The sequence below is a fragment of the Ptychodera flava genome, chromosome 20 (genome assembly GCF_041260155.1).
Source record: "Ptychodera flava strain L36383 chromosome 20, AS_Pfla_20210202, whole genome shotgun sequence".
Classification (NCBI taxonomy): domain Eukaryota; kingdom Metazoa; phylum Hemichordata; class Enteropneusta; family Ptychoderidae; genus Ptychodera; species Ptychodera flava.
In genome coordinates, this window is record NC_091947.1 from 31,077,398 (window position 1) to 31,098,996 (window position 21,599).

General features: G+C 39.7%; 1 protein-coding gene across 7 annotated transcripts in view; it reads right to left on the bottom strand.

The window, feature by feature from the left end:
* Positions 1 to 2,189: 2,189 nt before the first annotated feature.
* Positions 2,190 to 21,599, bottom strand: part of LOC139120631 (D(1) dopamine receptor-like) — a 70,689-nt gene continuing 51,279 nt past the window's right edge. For 6 of the 7 annotated variants that reach the window (XM_070685145.1, XM_070685146.1, XM_070685142.1 and 3 more), the window contains one exon: positions 2,190 to 6,133. In XM_070685145.1, coding sequence (XP_070541246.1) covers positions 4,698 to 6,038 — 1,341 coding nt within the window. In that variant the 5' untranslated portion in view covers positions 6,039 to 6,133 and the 3' untranslated portion in view covers positions 2,190 to 4,697. Of the gene's footprint in view, positions 6,134 to 18,968; positions 19,124 to 21,599 lie in introns of those variants that run through there. The other variant, XM_070685143.1, reaches the window with a different exon arrangement.

A 21,599-nucleotide genomic window follows, 5' to 3' on the forward strand; every position in this document is an offset into this window, starting at 1 on the left:
TTTATGTTAGGACTTTTACGAGCCTGCGTTTCAATATTCACCTTTGTAAGCTATGATCAGCTTCAACTGATACACTTTGGTTTGCACCAGCGGAAATAGTTGCAAGCAAGGACACGCCTTTTATATTGTGATCATGGTACATTTATATGTGTCGTGTGTCACAATGCTGATTACAGCTTTCGGTGATGATATTTAAGCTAATCGTTGTTAAGATAACTCTAAAATGTTACATGATGATGATTATAATGACGTGATGACGATAATGATGACGGCGGTGGCGACGCTGATCATCATGATCATGATTCCCGTGGTCATGATCATCGTGATGATAATCACCATATACTTCTGCACTATGCATTTATATATGTGAGTATCTATTTATGTGTATGTACATAGATACATACATAGATACATACATAGATACATAGATACATACATAGATACATAGATACATAGATACATAGATACATAAATACATAGATACATAGATACATACATACATACATACATACATACATACATACATACATACGTACGTACGTACGTACGTACGTATGCTGGAGAGAGAGAGAGAGAGAGAGAGAGAGAGAGAGAGAGAGAGAGAGAGAGAGAGAGAGAGAGAGAGAGAGAGAGAGAGAGAGAGGATATCGAGGGCAAATAAATGTGTCCCAAGACACTTTAATAGCATGAAATTCTCGAGGCTGGCTGAGAACAGTGGAATAAAAAAAGACCTCACGACCGTTCAAGTGTCGACAGCAAATTAAATAGAACAGTCATTTTCCTCATTCCTCAGCTGTCCGTTAAACGCTTGAATACAAACCATGCAAAATGTGAGCCTGTCATTGTATTAGCAGTTCTTTCACGTTAGCATCACCTTTACACGGAAGATAAGTCAATGTGTAAAAGGGATACGGAGGAATTTTAAAGAGATAAGTGAGAAAAAAGGGAGATGCAAATTTCCGTTTGAAGAAAGACCGTGATAAACTAGTATAGTTCGAGACGATAGATACATCATACACGGTGTGAAAGAGATCAACCCTTGATTTTTAGCCTCTGGGCCATTTGTATGGGATGTCACGGGGTCTCGCCATCGACTTTTCATTTCAAACAATAACAGTGAAAGTGAGCACAGTATATATACTTTCTGTTCGGAACTCCCTGACCGATCGCAGATATAAAAAATACATACATGCATGCATACATACATACATACATACATACATACCTACCTACCTACATACATACATACATACATACATACATACATACATACATACATACATACATACATACATACATACATACATACATACATACATACATACATACATACATACATACATACATACATACATACATACATACATACATACATACATACATACATACATACATACATACATACATACATACATACATACATACATGTCATGCATTCAGAAAGACTAACAGACACTGACAGACAGACACAGACAAAGGGACACACCTATACACATACATACGTAGATGTGTGCATGCACACAAAGGCTCACAAACAGACAAACAGATGGATAGATGTATGTATGTATGTATGTATGTATGTATGTATGTATGTATGTATGTATGTATGTATGTATGTATCTATGTATCTGTGTATCTATGTTTGTTTGTTTGTTTGTTTGTTTGTTTGTTTGTAGGTAAGTAGGTAGGTAGATAGGTAGAAAGGTGTGCATGCATTGTTTATGTTCTGTAATCCCCAATATTGTTTTTTTTTAATTTTTCATGAAGCTTTAGAAAACGAATCCGAGTACTATGGCATTTGGAAAGCGCCGTTAACATTACTTTATGACTATCTAAAACTTTGTATTACACATTTTATTGTTTACTGTTCTAGACGTTGGCACAGTATAAATAAGATGAAGTTATAGTGTTGCTATTAATGTGTATATTTGAAGTCGGAACCGTGTCGAATGTGACCTACATCCAAAATAATGAGATTTGGGCAATCATTAATTCATGTAATTGTTGTCGGAAAGCGATTACAAACGACACAGAGAAAACGCTGCCAAGAATTATCTGTGCAAAACCCGAAACATTTTCGCACACAAACATAACGCTTTGTTCTTACATTAATAACTTGTACTATACAGAACCATGTTGTAAGAAATAAAGTTCCTTTTACTGAAAAGAGAAACAGTAGACATACGTCGTTTATTTCAGTTATGTTTTATTATAATAGTCAACGTCATAAATTATTCAAAATGTTCTATTTCTGGTGTACGCTGAAGTTGCGCGTTTGTGGGAAAAACAAGCACCTCTTACAAACCCCGGAAGGATTCCAAATTCTAGAAAGGGGATCTGACACTACCCTAAACCTTTGTCTTGTTGACATCTCACAATTTGTGTATGTGGCCATACTTTGAAGCAGGTTAGATTTTTTTAAGGGTGGGAAGAAAGGATTGTTAGCTGTCAAAGTACTTGCTTTGGCGCCACATCTCCGAACATTTGCTATATCTGGTCGATCAGAGCAAACTGGAGGGAGGCCTGTCTCTATATTTCCAATTACGTGACGAGTCATAATTATGTATTCTTTTTAACAATAAATTGCAAAAATGAGTACAGCGTATAAAAATGCCCAGTACCCTAGACCACGACCACATTTTCCTCAAACCTGAGCGTACTGGTTCTCCGGAAACACGTTTACTTCAGGGTTATAGTTGGTTGTTTCTTTACACTGCCAATGTGCCACTCTGTTAAATCCAAATTACGTGAGAACATTTGTGAACGGGATGGAGTCCCCGTGCCTGCGGGAACGGGCCAAATCGTGATTCCGTTCGCCCTAATATAAAATCGAACAGTGTATGTACGTAATTAGGGTTCATCGAATTCTTGTTTCGGTCTGATTGAGAGTCCAATTCACAGTTAATCCATCAAATTTGATTGGCATCCAATTTACCAGATAACCTAACTTAATCCATAATGTCGTCTCCACTCATTAAAGACACTGTAACATGCATCGTTAAATTCTATGTACAGATCCATAGGGTGGCTTCCAGTCAAAGAGCACACCAACTGCCCCCACCAATAAAAATGCGAAAACTCTTTCCTGCATATGTTTTCAAAAAATAGACGCCATATTATATCATATCTCATGTCATAACTTACTTCCTTAGAAACCGAATTCAAAGCTTCGGTCATTGTGAAATACATTATGTACACTGCTACCTGAGAGTGCGCGGTGACACTACCGTGCAAAATTTGCATCTGAGCGAGAGACGATTGGGTCACACGAAGAAAGTTGTCCGCCATGATTAAAATTTTGTAAAACTCGTGTGCGTGAGCCCAGAATTCAGAGATTTTTCTTACAGTAAGAAGGTTTTCCCGTGCTCCCGGCTAGCAGCCGGTTGACGGAGCAATCTGTAAAGCTGCCACATGTATAGAAAGAGTCGCGAAATTTTACGAACTCTTGACTGTTCAAAAGCTGCGGTACGTTTCATTTCCTGTATGTGGATAGAACATGCGATTGACTGAGCTTCATGGAACGCTTAATTACCGTTTTGTACCGCATCAAAAGTTCTGTGTTCCAATGCCTGGTCTTAATTTACGTTTAAGAAAAGTAACCTGCATTTATCCCTATTAAGTAATATATATATACACTAATATATCGCCCGTTTAGTGATGTACGCTTTAAATCACCGATTTCAGATCTTATATTGACTCAAACAGCTGTCGCCATGATGCAGCGTGGTTATCGAGGCAATAAACCGTATTTCAAGTCACAGTTATCGTCTGTCTTACCATGCATGTCATCGTATCATAGATGCAGCTGTCTTCCCAGGCGTGTCATTGAAACTACCTGTCTGCTAGCAATTTTACACTTTCCCCAAAAGGTTACCCAATTTTCGCCTAATTTGGCGCGAACACTGTCTAAAACTCGACCTGACTCAGTACTCTGTTATGAAAATCACGAATGGGAGATGGATTGCCTGACATTTGCCGGTGAGAGGCGCTGAAACACGGTGGGTCCACAAATATGCATGTAGTGAAAATACACGTAGTATGTACGTCAAGACATTTGATTTTATCATCGCCTGCCTCGCCAGCGCTTTCAAACCGACCATCCGAGACGTGTAAATGTTGCACTGGGATTTCCAAATACAGTTGGATCCAGACATTTGAGACATCTTTCCGCAATGAAACTAGCACTTCCGAAGTGATCTCTCAAGATGGTCAAAAAATGTACCTAAACCAATTCTTAGAGAGTAGTATGTCCCCATCTGAGTAAATAAATGGCTCAGTATGAAAATATACCCACATAGCAATTTGAACCTTCGATCTAATGTACACACTACCAGTTATGGTATTGTGAAAAATATTCTGTACAGTAGTCTAGTAAATTATGCCGCTGTTCAGTTTCAAGTTGGACCATGTAAACCCTGTGCAATTTAATTGTGGTCTTGTGTCTTCTTCAAGCAATTAAGCTGTCATAAAGCAATACGCCCTCATGCATACTGCGACAATATCAAAACCTGATTATTTAGAAAAGAGTGTCTGGTTTGTGCACGTCAAAACCACCTTAATGAGCTTGACAAAATATGGCGATTGCATAAGCGTTGACTATCGCTATGACGAGTCACTTTTTGTCGTGTGTTTAAATTTATACATCTTTGGAAAACGTCTGTAAATAATAACAAAGTTTCGTGACTTTTCAAATATTGTTATAAATCTGATGTCATTTCCAGTTTCTCACAATGAGGCGCTAAATCGATAGTTTGGTTAGTGACACTAATTTTCACCGACGATCCGTTGATGACAGATCTGCTGGTCCTTGAAGCCCGCCTAACTTCAGACGGGCTGCATTCGCTGAAATAGTCCCAGTGCGGTCGACCTGACGCGTGAGGCCTTCCGCAGCATAAGAGTTGTCGAAATGCCCTCCTGAAGTCGCGATTCGTGGCATAGATTATCGGGTTCAGTGTGCTGTTCACCCACCCCAGCCAGGTAAGCGCTATGAAACACTCGATAGGAACGCAGGAGTCACAGAAGGCCCGGATACAGTTCACGATGAAGAAGGGCAACCAGCATATGACGAAGATTCCTATGATCAAACCAAATGTCTTGACAGCCTTTCTCTCCCCGAAGCTCCTCGAATGTTTGTGTTTAATATTTAACGTTCTCTCTTGTTGCTTTATCTGTTTCTCGATTCGACTTGCCGTCTTATAAATTCTATAATAGATGATCAGAATGATAGTACTGGGAATGTAGAAACTAATGGCGGAAGAAACTGTAGCATAAATACCGTTGAGTTTGAACTCGCACTGCGGTGGGTCTGCTAACAACGAGTCTGGGTCACCGGGGACACGGTGGGCCTGGGTCATGACTGGAAGGAACGAGACCAAGGCAGCTAGTATCCACGCCACAATGATCATTAAGAGTGCTCGTTTTTGAGTCATCTTCGTTTGATATTGGAAGGGCTTCATCACCGCCCAGTACCTGTCCACACTTATGACGCACAGATTGAGTATGGAAGCCGTCGATAGCATGATATCCAACGCCATGTGCACCTGGCAAAACTTACCGAAGGGCCAATAGCCGGCGACGAAGTTGACGGCCGCCCATGTCATAACCAGGATGGCGACTAGGAGGTCTGAGATCGCCAGAGAGACGATGAACCAATTCGTAATGTTGCTTCTGAGTCGACGATACACAAACACGGAGATAATTACCAGGGTGTTGCCTAACACGGTGAACAGAATTATAAATCCCAGAATGATCCCAATTAAGATGGTCTCCGCCACGTTCTGCGGCGGAAGATGCGTAGGGACCTCAGTGGACGATTGCGAGGACGCAATTGGTGAGAAAATCATGTCAATGGGGAGTTGGCCCTCGTAAGGCGACGTCGAAGTATCTAGTAGCTGGGTAACAACATCAGACGTAGGGACTCCCGACCCGGTTTGCATGAGCACCGTCAATACCAGGGTGGTAGTTGTGGTGGCGTCCACGGTTGTAGCATTGGCTGTGGTGTTCGCCATGGTCGCCAGAACCGTTTTCCAATTTCTCATCGGAGCTGAGGATCAACACGGCTTGGATTACACATATGTCCTTTCACTTCAAGACATGTCTACCGATGGGACGTAGCAACAGCACTAATAGGCACCTGCATTGGAGAGAAGAATAAATATTAATGTCAACACACCGGCACGTGACGTCAGCGACGATAACTTACACGAATTCCGAGCAACTTCAATTGTTTGTTTGCCATAATCTAGGATAAAATTTGACAATTTTTCTTTAAAGGCTAAAGCAGTCCGATATTTCATTTGAATTGGAAAGCGAAACCCGAACATCGCCAAAGCGAACTCAGCGCGAAAATACTAGAACAGATGAGAGTTTGTTAAATAAAAAGTCGGTACACGTCCAGTAATACAGACACAGAAGCCTGGAGTTAGCGGGCTGTGGTCTCTGAAGTCGTGTGCTCTATTTTATAAATTGATCTGCTCAACAAATCTCCACTATATTGGAATTTCGTTTTTCTGGTGAAGGTTTGAGCTTTTCAGAAGGGCACCGCTATGAGGCGAAGTAAATTAACCATCGCCTGACATAAGCAGGCAAATGAAATTGCTATTCAAAACGTGCTTTCCAGCTAGGGCTGCATGGCCACGCAGAGAAATATTACCTCGTATTTCAGAATTGAAAAATGATGTTTAAAAGAACGGGGAGACGAATTGTTCTTTCTATCTTCCTATAATGACACAACATGAAGAGTTTAATAATTTCATTCGCTTCGGGTGACCTGATGTTATTAACGTCGTTATGGTAACCTATCTCAAAACTGTGACGGCCACGATGTCATGTGTCGCCCTACATTTTGTCGCCAAAGCATATTTGGGTGAAAAAAAGAAAGTTTTGTCGGTGTATACAACTTTTAGCAATATATAATAGCATGGGTTAATGCGTACTTGCACCAAATAGACATGGAAAGTTTCTCTCTGTTTCTCGCCAAATGAATACGAATCGTTTTTTCTCATTGATTAAGGTTGACTAATGAATGATGTGCCGGCGGAGGGACGTGAAATATACAATCTATAAAAATTGCTTAATACATCATTATTCTCGTGTGCCTATGGCGACTGAAAACAGTTGATTGGAGGGGTGGTGCGTTTACCAGTGGGCGGAGTGACCTGTCCGTATATAAGTATACGCCTCTCTGATGGCAGCCTGGGCTGTTGTGTTTTTTGTTTCTCAAATATAGGTTTAGAACAAGTGTCTAGTGGCAGAGCGATCGTATTCAGTTTACATGGGACCTGGATGCGTGGGAAGTGCAATTACGTTAGAGAAAAAATGATTTTAAGGCAAGCTATGAAGGAAAGAATGAGAATGTTGTCTGGTGGGCACGCGCGCAAAACATGATGAGTGAGAAAGTAAACGAGGTGGATAGATTACGTTCTCGAGATCGATTGGTACAAACGTTCAGAGAAGTGCGTGACTTTGATGAATTTCGTAGATTGAAGCGTCTAATTCAGGTTCTGTACAACGCATTGGAAGCAGCAGCTCAAAATCATTCTGCTACATTCACAAATTCCATGCGCACTCCAGCAAATCCTCAAATAAATCTGCAGGCAGGGAGTTCAGCGTCTCATATCTGATGGATCGTACAAAACGCCTTCTAAAAATTCCTCCCGTAGATTGTGTTTCTTCCTCGCAGTTAAGAAAAATAACTTGTCAGCGCGTGTCAGCCAGCTCTCTGGAATTCCGGGCTTTGGACAAAATAAAGTTTGACGCTCAATGAAGGGAAGGAAAACTTGGTCAGAAAAAAACCTAGACTCATGAATTGACTGGGATATATGCATAAACAATGTCGGAAGTGGTGTTACCGAGTGGCGGGTACTGTGTTCCTGAGCGTGGAGTCGGGTATAGCCAGGTTGTCTCTCAGACCTGCGGGTCGATGACACCTGAAAGTTCACTGAGTTTTGTCTTGAATGGAAATTAGAGTCACGAATATCAGTCAACAATTTACCAAGAAAAGTAATCAAAAACATGAGTTTAAAAGAGAGCGTAAAGTAGTTCAAGCAAGCGGACAGCATTACAGATTCCAGCAACCAATCCATTGAGGCAAAAAGGATAAAATGTTTTGTTTCTCTTCCCAACTTAACGCGTCGATCTGGTCTAGTTGAGTTAGATATAGCATCCTGGTCTCCAATATATATAATATATATACTATATATATATATTATATATATATATATATATATATATATATATATATATATATTATATATATATATTATAATTGTTAGACTTTTGAGATACATATACAAACTGCGCATGCGCTTAATTTCCTCTCTCCTCGGAGTCCGCAATTTGCACGCTCACCGCAATCCTATTAATAATCGTGTTGGAGAAATGTAATAAAATATGCTAAAATACTGCCGAGACTATCTTCCATTGTATGGTGATATTAGGACGACAGGAAGCTTGCAATGCTTTGGTTACTGCGCATGTCAAACCAGAGATTCTTCACAATCTATGTGAAACCCGAGAATCAACGTAGTTAAAACTTCTATCCAGACTAAAAATGGTGAAAGGTGGTATTTCAGTCACTGATATAGGACGATGATTTATCACAAAATGTAGATGGTATTCCTTGCTGACGGTGAGCGCGACGTCCCTTGCGTATTTGTAGTTATGAGTCTCTTCGTGCCAACGTGCTAGATCACTCGAGCAGATGATCAAGTAAAGCACAATATGCTACTGCATAGCAGTACTAGATTTATCGCCCATGTGGAGAGATCTCAGAACGCCGCTCTACCACTGTTTGCACATCTAATTATCGTCCACTGGAAATTATTACGCTCATGTCACAGTGTAGGCGACAAATTGGTGATGCTAGGCTGCGCATGTCAGTCCGAATACACTGTCCTGGACAACACGGTAAAAAAGGGTACACGTGGCCAATGCACACTTTCTTAAAATAAAACGGCGGTGCCGAATTTCGCGCCAATGCCAACCACCACGAAGACTGGAACCCAAAGGAAAACGTTTGCTTAACATTTGAACTCTCGACCAAGGGCTCGATAAATTCATTCAAAATATTTTATGACGACCGCCTGACCTAGCAGCCTTGTGGGAAATGTGTGCCGCTTTTCTCGAGCCCAGTGAATGGCTTTAATTAACGTACTTGGGCAGCGTTTTGAGTATATTTTGTAGACTTGAAAAAGTGAAGCCACCCTTACAAAATAACGTTATTTACAATATACAAATAATGATATACAATTATATGTATGTATATGAGTGTATATACATATACGTACTGAAACACTTTTTTTCATGTATAATTAAATTAAAACCTATTTCCAGGCGGCAACCCTTGCTCTGATCGCAGTTCGAAAATGGAGGTACTGTTGATAATGAAAAGTTTGATAGTTGTAAGTCACTATGAATTCCATCTGGCTTAGCTGCAAATCAACAGTTTAAGAGGAAGACTGATCCTTTAATCCTAGCACAGAATTGAATTCGCAAGTTGCAAAAACAGATGTCAGATGTCAAGTCTTTTCCGTGGGGTCAAACTTGTCCTGGCGGAGTTTAAAAGGGCGCCCTGACGCGTAAAAATGATACTCGGTGATGCGAGAATCGCTTCATTCGAATCTGGGTTAGTTGTACAGTATTTATAACATCGTTAAGAGCTCTTCTAAATCAATAATTGGAATCAAGTAAGGTTACGTAAGATATAATGGTAAAAAGAAATTACTTATGTTTTTCTGACGAACATTCGCATTTTCTTATCCAGACAGGTTAAGGGAGCGTAGTCCATCAGTTAAAAGGCCCTCTTAATTGGTCCGCGCTTGCTTTCGATAATTGACAATGGAAATTGGCATTTAGATTCCGCCCCACCGATTTACAAATTGCAATTTTTACGAGCAATCTCCAGCTAAGCCCGGGATCGAGGAAGACCAGCCGATCTACGTTTACTTCGACAGGAAATTGCAAACTTGAGCTACGATTACTTTGTTATCTAGCATGCGTAAATGCCTAGCAGTGTTACAGCCAATGAAACGACTTAAGCTTGGCGAAATTCCCCTTTTCAATTTATGTATATCTAAATTGCAAATACAATGCCATGGGCGTGTGTCAAGACTGAAACAAAAATGTGTCACGTTCCGCGGGTTTTTCCAATCGATACCTTAATTCTCTAGCAGTAACCGACGAAAATTACATCACACTTAATAGTCTTTCGCTTCGAAAACTGAAATACTTGAAATTCTTGCCATCTTTCCCAGGCCCGTTTCCAACATTATAGCTGAGTGACAAGAACAACCAACCAAGAATGTAATTTAAATGAAATTACACGATTTGTCTTTAAAAAGATCAATATACACGTCCAAAAAGGACTGTAGCCAAATTTCCAGTGCACGTCGCACAAACTTCGCATGATACTCACGTACGATACAAATTCTGAAAGTAGATTACATAAAACTAGGACGCCCTGCTTATTGCCTCTTTCTTTAACCTGATTGAAAGTGATTTATGCAAAATGAACGACATTTTGAATGGTTAACATCGGTTAAGGAATCACTGTAACCTTGACATTTGACCTCCTTGTCACTGCGAATATTCTCAGTATAAGCAAAATGGTCGCATCATCGTCGTGGAAAGAATGGACCCAGTTTATATACAGAGAGTTCAAGAGGTAAACAAACTGTGTTGTCAGCACCACAAAATAGCCATTTAAGAAAGTGACATGGTATGATTGGGAGAAACCGACATTCTGTATCCTAGCGACTTTTGCTTTAGTTTGGAAAATAAGTTGAAGTCACTCCCAACATTACTAGGAAAGGACTCGGAGAAAAGGGGACCAAGGCTATCACCTGAGGAACGAAGGATATATGAACAATTCAATTATCAGTGGTGGCCAAGTTCCCTTCGTCTGGCCGTGTACTGACCAGAAAATAATACAGAGTCTGCAGTTATTGGCGTTCGAAGAACCCAGTCAACATGTATCCAGGCTGTAGCTGCAGCACCGTGGCGCGTCTAGCTTCCAAGTACGGCAGTCGTGAGAGCAACATATACTTACATTCGAAAACACGAGAAAGGTTATCTTTCAAGTTTTTCGCCGAAATCAATCAAAAGATGTTTAAAAAACTGTTCGCCAACTTCGGACAGGAAGGCTGTCTATCAGAATAAATATCTCTTGTCAAGTTTTTGTTTTTCTCAAATGGTCATCAACTGGTTGAAAAAAGTTCATCCAGTCACGTTATCTTAGTAATTGCTCAGTTGCATTGGAGTAAGGCAATACTACACACACAATCTGCACTTGTTTATTTGGCATCTTGTTGCCTGCATTCCTATCGCATGTCAAAGTAAAACGAGGGATGAGCAAATTGCTCTCTGTCTAATCAAGTGATGTACTGACGGCCGCTAACCTATCTGGTTGCAAGTCTCTTATCAAGATGCATACTCTTATATGTTTCTGCGATTTATTAAAACTATTTCATGAGTAAATACGGTTAAATTGTGAAATTCTACCCTCCTTTTTGTGGTAAAGCTCAGCTTTAAGGACTTTAGTTATCCCTAGATTCCTTTTCCTCCAACGGATCTTCTGTTGACATATTTGACCTCTGAGATATCCATTGTTCATCGGCGGGGCCCCTCTGAGCGTGACCCACAGACAGGCAGTTCACAAAAGCAAAGTTCAGAATGGTGTCAGGGGTTCTAAGAATAGCAACAGGCGATCTAAAATCAGCTGCGATAATTGTTTACAGTCATCCCATCCTTCAAGGAGTGTTTACGTGAAGGAGGGAAACGCTACTCAACTTGTCAGGCTTTTTATTTGTCTAGGACGTGCTAAAACCGCGATGAGAGGGCCGCGATAAGCGAAAGGAAGTGTAGCTCGCAGATTGATTGCGGCGCTATGTGTAACGATTATCGCTGAAGGTGATGATTAGCTCTATCGAGTGCGATGCGAGTGAATGCCCTGGCTCTCACACCCCCGTTTGGGCTTTTTAAATGAAATAGGGGTGATTTGTCAGAAAGCTAAAAAAATATTGATATTTTGGCTATGCACAAAGTATTATTTACGAGGAGAGAAACGATTGACTGGAAGGCTGAAGAAAGCTGCGGAAAGGGGGTTTAGATAATGAAACGGCTACGATATAGCGCAGATAGATCGCAAGTTGACAAACAGCTGACAGACATGCATAAATGGTGTCCCAGGAAGGTTGCGATTCAATATGTGGTTAATAGCCGCTTAATAGAAACACTGCTATGCCTTCTGCGAAAGAAGATATGCAAATACAGACGTACCTGATATCGTAGACGAGATAAAGTATGCTCCAAGCACAATTTGCAGTAGCCATTTCAGAAATGCTTGATTAATACACGCCACGTGTTGTTAATACAACGCATATTTGCATATTCATAAGGTTAATAAACATTCAGCCAATCTGATAGCAGTTTGGAATGTCGCCTGTTTCTGTTTACAGCTCCTGTTCAGCAACGATAAAGTTATATCTTGAGAAGTACGTAAATCGAGACGCTGAAAACAGTGATCCATTTAATACATGATAAATATTACTGATTACTGTAATATTTAATATCAGCTTCCGCATTACGTCCCCGCAGGCTATAACGTTTTATGATGTAATAGCAAAGGAACATGAAATTAAAATAAATCACTGTAATTGAAGTCGTCTGACCTGGCTGACAAAGTGATGGATCAGCCGTACGCAATCAAAGCTGTATTTGATTTGACCATCGTGTTCACATGGAATTCTAACATTAGATTAAGTGTGGCCTGGACTAATTACTGCAAGTAAAACAGTGTTCTTGAGCAGTCTGTGCTACTCGTGTGCGTGAGTGTCGATCGTCTCTCGGCGACTTTTCCCATCGTCACCCGACAGCAGAGATTTTGATCTAATAACCTGTGTTCTGCTCGCCAAATGTGCACAGTGGAAAGTCTTATAAATCAAACGAAGACACAAGTACACGCATATGCGATTAACGTGTATGGATAGACTCTGTGAACTCTATAAGCAGCCGGTGGCACATTGCATTCTAGTATCAGATTTCCAACAACCCACAGGGTAATGAAATCTATACGTTACTGTTAAAGCTACCGGAGACCTAAATATTAAACCGTCCAGTGATCAATCATTTTCCATTCCTGCTGTTTAACAGGTTATTTAGTCGTTAACGAACAGAAATATTTCGTAATAACGGCAATGTTTGATGGCTGTCTGTGAGGCGCGGGTGTACACTTTCAACACTGCAAACGAAATCGGATGGTATTACGATCCATTAGTTCGGTGCCTTCCCTCGGCGAAGGCAATTCGGCCGTAGTACCGCGCCCACAACCCATTTATGTACACGCTACAACTTTAATAATTATGATATCAATATTTTCCATTTTGATATAAGTTTTGCAGAAAAATATAACTCCTTTCGAACTCGACCACATTCGTTTTAACTTTCGCGATAAAAGTTGGTGTTGTACAAGATATGAATTACTGTGTACTGCATTTGTGAATCAAAAAAGGCGACAGTTGGAATAGCCCAGATTGAAAGCCAAAAAATTACCGGACTATCGTTATATGTCTTCCTAAACGACTTCGTAATTCACTGTCTTGATAATAAAAGAGAATACATGTTTAAGAGGCAAACGAGTGCTGTGTGTATTCAGGCGTACTGGAAGAGATAAGAGTCCGTTGCGGAGAGAGATTGATATTTTTAACGAGAAGGGGAAACATTACTACAGCTGGGAGACAACTCATTCAAAGAAGCTTGTTCCCCTTCGGGACTGCAGAATCTACAACATCAGTTGCTTTAACAGAGTAATTCTCCGTGGATGAGTACGCTCCGGCTGCAGACATGTCCCCATCTACAAATGTATAACACACCAAGCGATTTGTACAGATAATTTGATTCGCTTGACAATTTGAAGGAAAGCTACGGCCGGAGAACGTAGAATTCCCCATTCCCTGGCACATTGTCTACCAATACCCTGGGCTACAATACTAGCCCTTGACAAACGGGGGAAAAACTCGTGGAACTAGACCACTTTTGTACCACATTTCTCGACTGGGTGGATACCAGATTGTGTCTTATTGCAGATCAATAGAGGTCAACACGCCATATAATTGATGCCTCATCGACGGCCGCTTCTGTCGAAAAAAAGCGACTAAATATAAGTGTGAGAATCGAGGTTGGTCACCTCTCTCCATTCCGGACATATTTTGAATTTCGCTCATAACTGAACAGCCTTTGAGGCACATTAATAGTTGGGAATGACACAATGATTAAATGCCTGACTTAACATATCCATTAGCAGACTCAGAGATGCATTCAACGACGGTGGACGGGGATTTGCAGTAACGAGATGAGTCTGCAAAACCGAGGATGGAATCGAAGAGGAATTTACAAACCACGACATACTGATGAAGTAGCCGGCAAAATATGACAAAAGCCAAATGCAACACTGTATACGCTGCGACTGTAAACTCCTGAAGGCATATTTCCCCACGCCATACGGACGCAACTTTAAAAACCCTTTGACCCAGTTCTCATAACTATACGTTAAATTGGTTATCATTGTTTATTCTGAGTGTAGAATTGACAGCGACTTTCTAAGGTACACTTTTCGCGGTTCAACAAGGGCCAAAACTTGGCCCGACATCTGCCAGAACATTTGATCTACGCTTCGTTAGTTTGAAATATTTCCTGCAGAGCAGATATCCACCTATTTGACCGAAAGCGAACATCTTTATCGGTCGAAGAACGACATTGACTAACCTTCCCATCCTCGTAATATGGATGTTATAAATCTGACAAGTCAAATGCTTCAGAGATCTTTTCGCGCGCAGCAATTCTTGGGTTACCATACAACACCAGAGGAGATCAAGGGATGGCCAATTCTCCTCGCTGCATTTCATACTTGTTTGATTATTTTATTTTAGTAGGTTCATCTAGATCTGTCGCTATCAGGTTAAATTGATTAAATCAGTGAAGTAAGCAAAGAATACCTCATAAAGTGTGTTTTAGCTAAAAAATCCGATTGGAGACATCTAACAACCACATAGAATGATTTTCACTCATCGTCTTGCTAAACTAAGACTCATGCAAAACATTAGGGATTTTTACAGACTTATGACCTAAGTGTACACTATATGCCTCAACAGTATCACAGAGATCTTCTCAATACCTTGACTTTTATCATGCAAACTATGAATGACTGGAGCAGAAGAGGGCAAGCCAATCCTGAAATATCATGTTCCATGTAACTGTTATGAACGTGTATCTACAAAGATACTAAGCATATCTATTTATAAATGTAAATTGTAGAGGGCGAAAAATTCCCCTGCCAAGTGTATTTGTCTTAATTTCGGCAACTTTACTGACCTCACAGTCAACGTTCAATGGGTTTTTAACGGAGCTTTACGCATGTGGAGCTTTACGCATGCGTGGATGGGCGGAATTTATGATCTTCCAATCTGAATGAACACTTGAACTTCGTAATTACACTTTGTTTGGGTCAATATCTAATATAAATAGACTTGAGAATAAGAATCATGAAACATTACCTTTGACGATCAACGCAATAAAATTCAACTGATGCCTATAATAATGGAACAGTTATTCAAAGTTATGCCATTTTTTGAGAACTTGTGTTTTGGCGCCATTTTTTATGATGATCTCAAAAAACGTTCAAATTTTGCAGTGTGGAATCCACAGTAGCTGAATGATTGATCAGTTTGATGATACGTCCTACATCTGCAGTGCACTCTAACCAGTGGGTTATCAAAAGATACTTCGATTGCGGCACTGGCGTTCTTATCAAAACCACCGTGTTCATTCCGAATGCCTGGGGACATACGCGAAATATTTCACTAGAATAATACGAGCGGTATCTCGATATGAATCTGTCTGGCGCGGATTTGCTTCACCCTGCCTTTTTTTGATTAGTTCGTCTCCTGTCAGGTGAATTGGGTAGCGATCAATGTCAGCGAGACAACGAGCTCTGGCGTTGGGCGCGACACGGGAACGACAAAGTCGATGAATTAATTGAACGGCGGGTGATTTTCTATTACAGGGTTGTAAGTAAAACCTGCAAATCGTTCCAAAGAAGCACGCGTATTTAATGACATGTTTAATTTCGATTGGCGTCTAGGGTTTTCTACGCGACATACATATGAAAAAAAAAGATTTTTTTCTCTTTCTTTACATCTTGTAATAAATGTTGTATGAAAGCATTGATTGTGTACAGAGGAATAGTACAGACAATTGTCCATGTCGACTTTGCACTGTATTCGGTTAGATCTCCGCATGGCAGTCTTCATTGAGTAATTGATAAAAAATCGATTGTCAACTGATTGTTCTGCAATGTACTTACCGATACACAGGTATTATAGACCGGGCAGGAAAACTAGCAATCGAGAGAAAAATGCCGAAAAATTCCCCCGTCTTTGTCTGCTTCTGTCAACAGTGTTCACAAATGCACATACATGTAGTTACTGGCGTGCTTAAAAGTCAAATCAGCAGTAAGGCGTTAACACCTTACCTTTTTAAATACGTTTTGGTAAGTCACGTGACTTTAGGAACGACAGACATGTATACAATTTCTCACATAATAGCACAAAACGGAAATTAAAAAAAAGTTCTGTGCGTCTCAACTTCGCTAAATTTCAAAGTAACAAATAAAATCTTGGAGACTATTCTTGTGTTATTTAATTGAATCTTGACAATGAACATATTATTCCAAAGATTTACCATGAATACTTTAGTTATTCGGTTTGTAAGTATTTGGTGCACTGTTTTTATTTAACACTTAACTTTTCAACAAGAAACTGCACACGACGCATGTGCGTCGAAAGTGGATGCCTTTACATGCCCTGGGACGGAACACAAAAAGTGTCGTCCGTACACGGAACAAAAATACTGAAAAACGATGTGACAAGTCACAATGTTTGGGTGCGGCACTTCGTCAAATTTAGCTTTCAAAGTTATTATAAATGTTCCATTAGTATCACAATACTTGAGCGATCACTTCTTCTTTAGCTTTCAATATTACTGAAACCGCCCTGCATACAGATATTGAAAACTCTGCTTGATAAACACCAACGGTTTCATATCGCGGCATTGTACAGTTTGTGTTAGATTTGTATAACAACGCGTAAGCAAGTCTAAAATAGACCTTTACTGCACTCGTTCCATTACCTAACATGGACAAATAAAAATAAATCGACAACTTATGACAAATGGTCTTTTAAATTATATCAATAACATGTCATCGCGTAAGTTATCGTTATTAACGAGAGACTCAAAGATTTCCCACTCTATATGCGTTATATCATTGGACGCTCAAAATAATAAGTATTGATGGATAATTTAATTTAATAAGGAAAAATGACGTGGTTTCATAGCATTTTTCCTATCCAAAGAAAATGTGAAAAATAAAGAGAAAGTCAAAGAGTAAACGGAAAGATTTCACACAATGTATTGTGTATGTATGTATGTATGTATGTATGTATGTATGTATGTATGTATGTATGTATGTATGTATGTATGTATGTATGTATGTATGTATGTATGTATGTATGTATGTATGCATGCATGCATGCATGCATGCATGCATGCATGTATGTATGTATGTATGTATGTCCATCCATCTATCAATCTATCTATAGATAGCTAGCTATCTATCTGTCTGTCTGTCTATCTATCTGTCTATCTATCTATCTATCTATCTATCTATCTATCTATCTATCTATCTATCTATCGATCCATCGATCGATCCATCCATCCATCCATCCATCCATCCATCTCATCTATCTATCTATCTATCTATCTATCTATCTATCTATCTATCTATCTATCTATCTATCTATCTATCTATCTATCTATCTACTATCTATCTACCTGCCTACCTACCTACCTACCGACCGACCTACCTATCTATTTATCTATCGGTGGATGGATGGATGGATGGATGGATGGATGGATGTTTACGTGTCGTATCGAAGCAAAGTCAACAAAATATAACATTGCTCGTTGTATCTCGTGAAAAAAAAAACAATCGGCCGTTCTTGCGAAAATACAGCCTGACGGTAGCACCACGGATCCTAGGATGATTTTGCGCGTGCGCTATGAGGTCCTTGCCTAAGTCCAGCTGCAGACGCACTCTTTACATTACCTTGGCTTTGCATTACGCTGATTGTGAGAAAAATCAACGGCAGTGAAATTTAATTCAACTCGAGAGAATGACGTAATCAACATATTATTTGCTTCGCTTCATTTCGAATTCAACCGTTATTTGAACTGCCAAATCAACAACGTGTTATCTTAGGACTAATATGCCGCTCGGCATATTGTGTTTAAATATTTGCTAATTACTTGTTACGTTTAATTAGCGATTACTAATGAGAGTTCGCAATCACTGATGAGAAATCAGCAAATATTTAAGACCTACCAAATAAACACGTGTACAACGACATAAGAGAGTGGTACTGTAGTTCACGGTTGTTGTTTTTTTTAATCACACACGACATTTTCCTGAAGGCTGCAGATAGACACAGCTGCTGCCGTGAAATAGGAAACATATCTCTGTAAAGACCTGTAACACTGGGTATTTTGAACAGAGTAGGAAGTTGTCGCGCATTTATTCGGAATTATTTGCGTCATTACATCAATTTGACGGCAATTTAATGCGTGGTAGTCTTTCCGAGAACAAGTCTCTTTAACCAATCGTCGAGGATCTTTTCGCAGCTCAAGACATTGGTTCACCGACCTACTTTTCGATCTTCGCTTAATATCCGGAATACGAAAACACTCTCAGAACACACCGTCAACGCTAATGGCTTTGGGTTTGCACCCCGCACTGACTGATGGTAAATGCTTAACCTTGAAGAAACTGCTGCGACAGTGTACACAAGGAATTAACGGAGGTCGAGGAAAGACAAACGGCATTCATATTTCAAAGGTTTAGTTCAGTGTTCAGTACTCACTCAACAAAAATGCTCCTGGTCTCTCTCTCTGGTGAGAATCTGGACTGCTGTCCCACTTTTTAAAATACCAGGACAGGCTGTAGGGTGCGCTGCGTACTTTCATACGATGGGGATGAGTCTGAGTAGCGTGCAAGGCTTCATTTGAAAACAAGTGAATCTCCCGGGAACGAGGCCGTAAGTGGACAACGCAGATTTCGTCCTCGTTCGAGGGCAAAACTTGAATACATCTAGGGTACTCCCTCAGTGAGGATGTGGTGCGGTGTAGATAGTTAAAGTATTTCGTTTGCTTCAAGCAATTTACCGGTTCTTCATCACACGGACTGCAATGATGAGATATATTTATTTACCGAAAATAAGATAAGATGCGCAACTAGATGGTGCAATTTGGAACACATATCTCCAAAAAGGAAACCACCCAAGTGCGGAAGGAAACATATTGAATTACATTGTCTTTACACATTGAGCTAGACTTAGACACTATTTATACAGCGTGACACTGTGCCGACATGTATGCCTATAGATAACGTGTTGTTCATTGATGATATCGAATGATGCGTTTCGTTTCGCACGACCTGTCGATAAGTTTAATGGCCCGAATAATGTTGCAACATGGCACCGCCGACTTAAGTACAAATTAATATAATGAAATTTTGAAACAAATATGGTTCATGAGTCTACAGTCATACGCAGGCAACTTCTACCGCCTGCACAGTCATACGTCATCCCGTCAAGTACACGATAGGAAATAATCCTGACTTGAGCTTTGGCGGGAAACTGTCACGGAGGATTTCTTCCGGCTGAAATATTATTCGTCACGATGTGATGTCAAAGGTCACTCCCATCGCACTTTCTGAAGGCGGCATCGTACGCTTTCAAAGTGACAAATATTTCATGAACAAACCTTAATTGAACGAAGGTGAATTGGAGTTTACAATTTTCTCTGACCTCTCTTGATGATTATTCGAACTTGGCCGCATAAGTATTTCGAGTAATATCGCCCCTGCAATTCCTCGGGTGTGATAACAGTTTTGCATTGTATTAAAAGCGTTAGAGGCCGCTCTCTTAAATTTAAAACCGATCAACGTATGATTAATCAACGTCGCATTTTCTTTTATTTATTGTTCATGAAAGGTTCCCCGTAAATATCCTTTTTAGTGTTTCACTATTTAATTACGAGAAGTAATTTTCCATCGGGGATGCATTGGTCTCAACAGAAAGCAAAATGGAAACTCAATATACAAAAGAACCTTGGAAAATGTAAAATAAAACTATATAAGTTAATCAGTTTTTGTGGGTTTTATTTCTCTACGTGCCGTGCAACATGTAAGCTCCTACAGTCCTCTATCTCTTTTCTAATGTCTAACATAATATTATTCTCCCCTATTTAGAATTCTGAATTTTTATTACTTGTCTTTGATGAATATTGAGAAAAATATGGTTATTCACTCAGGACAAGGTAGTTAAACAAGAAAGACGCTGTTGAAACGCGCTTACACAAAATAATTCGTCACTAGCTCCGCTGGCTACTCCTTCACAATTAAGGTAAACACGATTGGAACTAATTTAGGATAATTGGATGGTGAAGTAGTGTCGGTTTAATCTGGAAATGTAAGCTCATCTGGTTTTCTTTTTCAGTTACACACTTGTTTTTATGAGTAATTTGTAATATTGGAACATTCAGCTATAGAGAACCTAACACTTTTGAGAAATTTGAAAAATATGAAGATCCAATTATCCCAAATTATTTCCAATCGTGTTGGCAGTATGCGTCTCGAAAGTGAAAGACTTAAACGTTTGCTCAAACTTTTCTTAAAGAATCTTTCAACCATTCTCTTTCAAAATCAATAATAAAAATCGGAGGTCACCGTGCAAATTTAGGTACGAGAGAAACAATTTACCCTAGAGTTACAGATATTTAAAATTCAACTTGAATTGGCCGCCATCCCCGACCTGTGCCAACTCTATGGAGAAAAATGAAATTTTCGAATTTCGAAAAACTTAGCGGTGAAAAGTTTTCTTACACCAAGAACTTTAAAATGAATTCCCCAAAGTGGTATTTCAGAAAAGAATTGTAAAAGTTTGATAGTCCGAATATCTGTCCCTGAGGTGCATTCTACCTTAATGGAACTTCCCTCGTTCGAACTTGTCGACATATTCTGTTCTTGTTTTTCAACTTAGATGATGATTTCCAACAGAGCATGATATTAACCACAAAATCCAAAATGTGTTTCGTTCATTTAAGCCCCTTTTCTGGAGAAGCCATTTTGGAACGATCGCCACACACCACAAATCGAGATATCAGAAACATTTAATCAATCTTGGCAATATCACTGCATAGGCTTTGGAAATTATCCCCTACAAAAACGGGCTAAAAGATGCAATATACGGGTGACACCCTAGATAAAATAATTTAAATTCAATATTCAAAATACCAAGATTCTTTGTGGAATGTGACACCTCACCCGCATGCATAGACATTACTAATCGAACTATTGTCTAATATGATTTGCTGTTTCAAATTTATGAACAGTCGATGATGATCATGTGATGTGCATCATTATCACTAAATTAGGGCCGAACCTAAAGTAAGTTTCTGTGCTGATATTGCAATATTATATGATTTTATCAAGA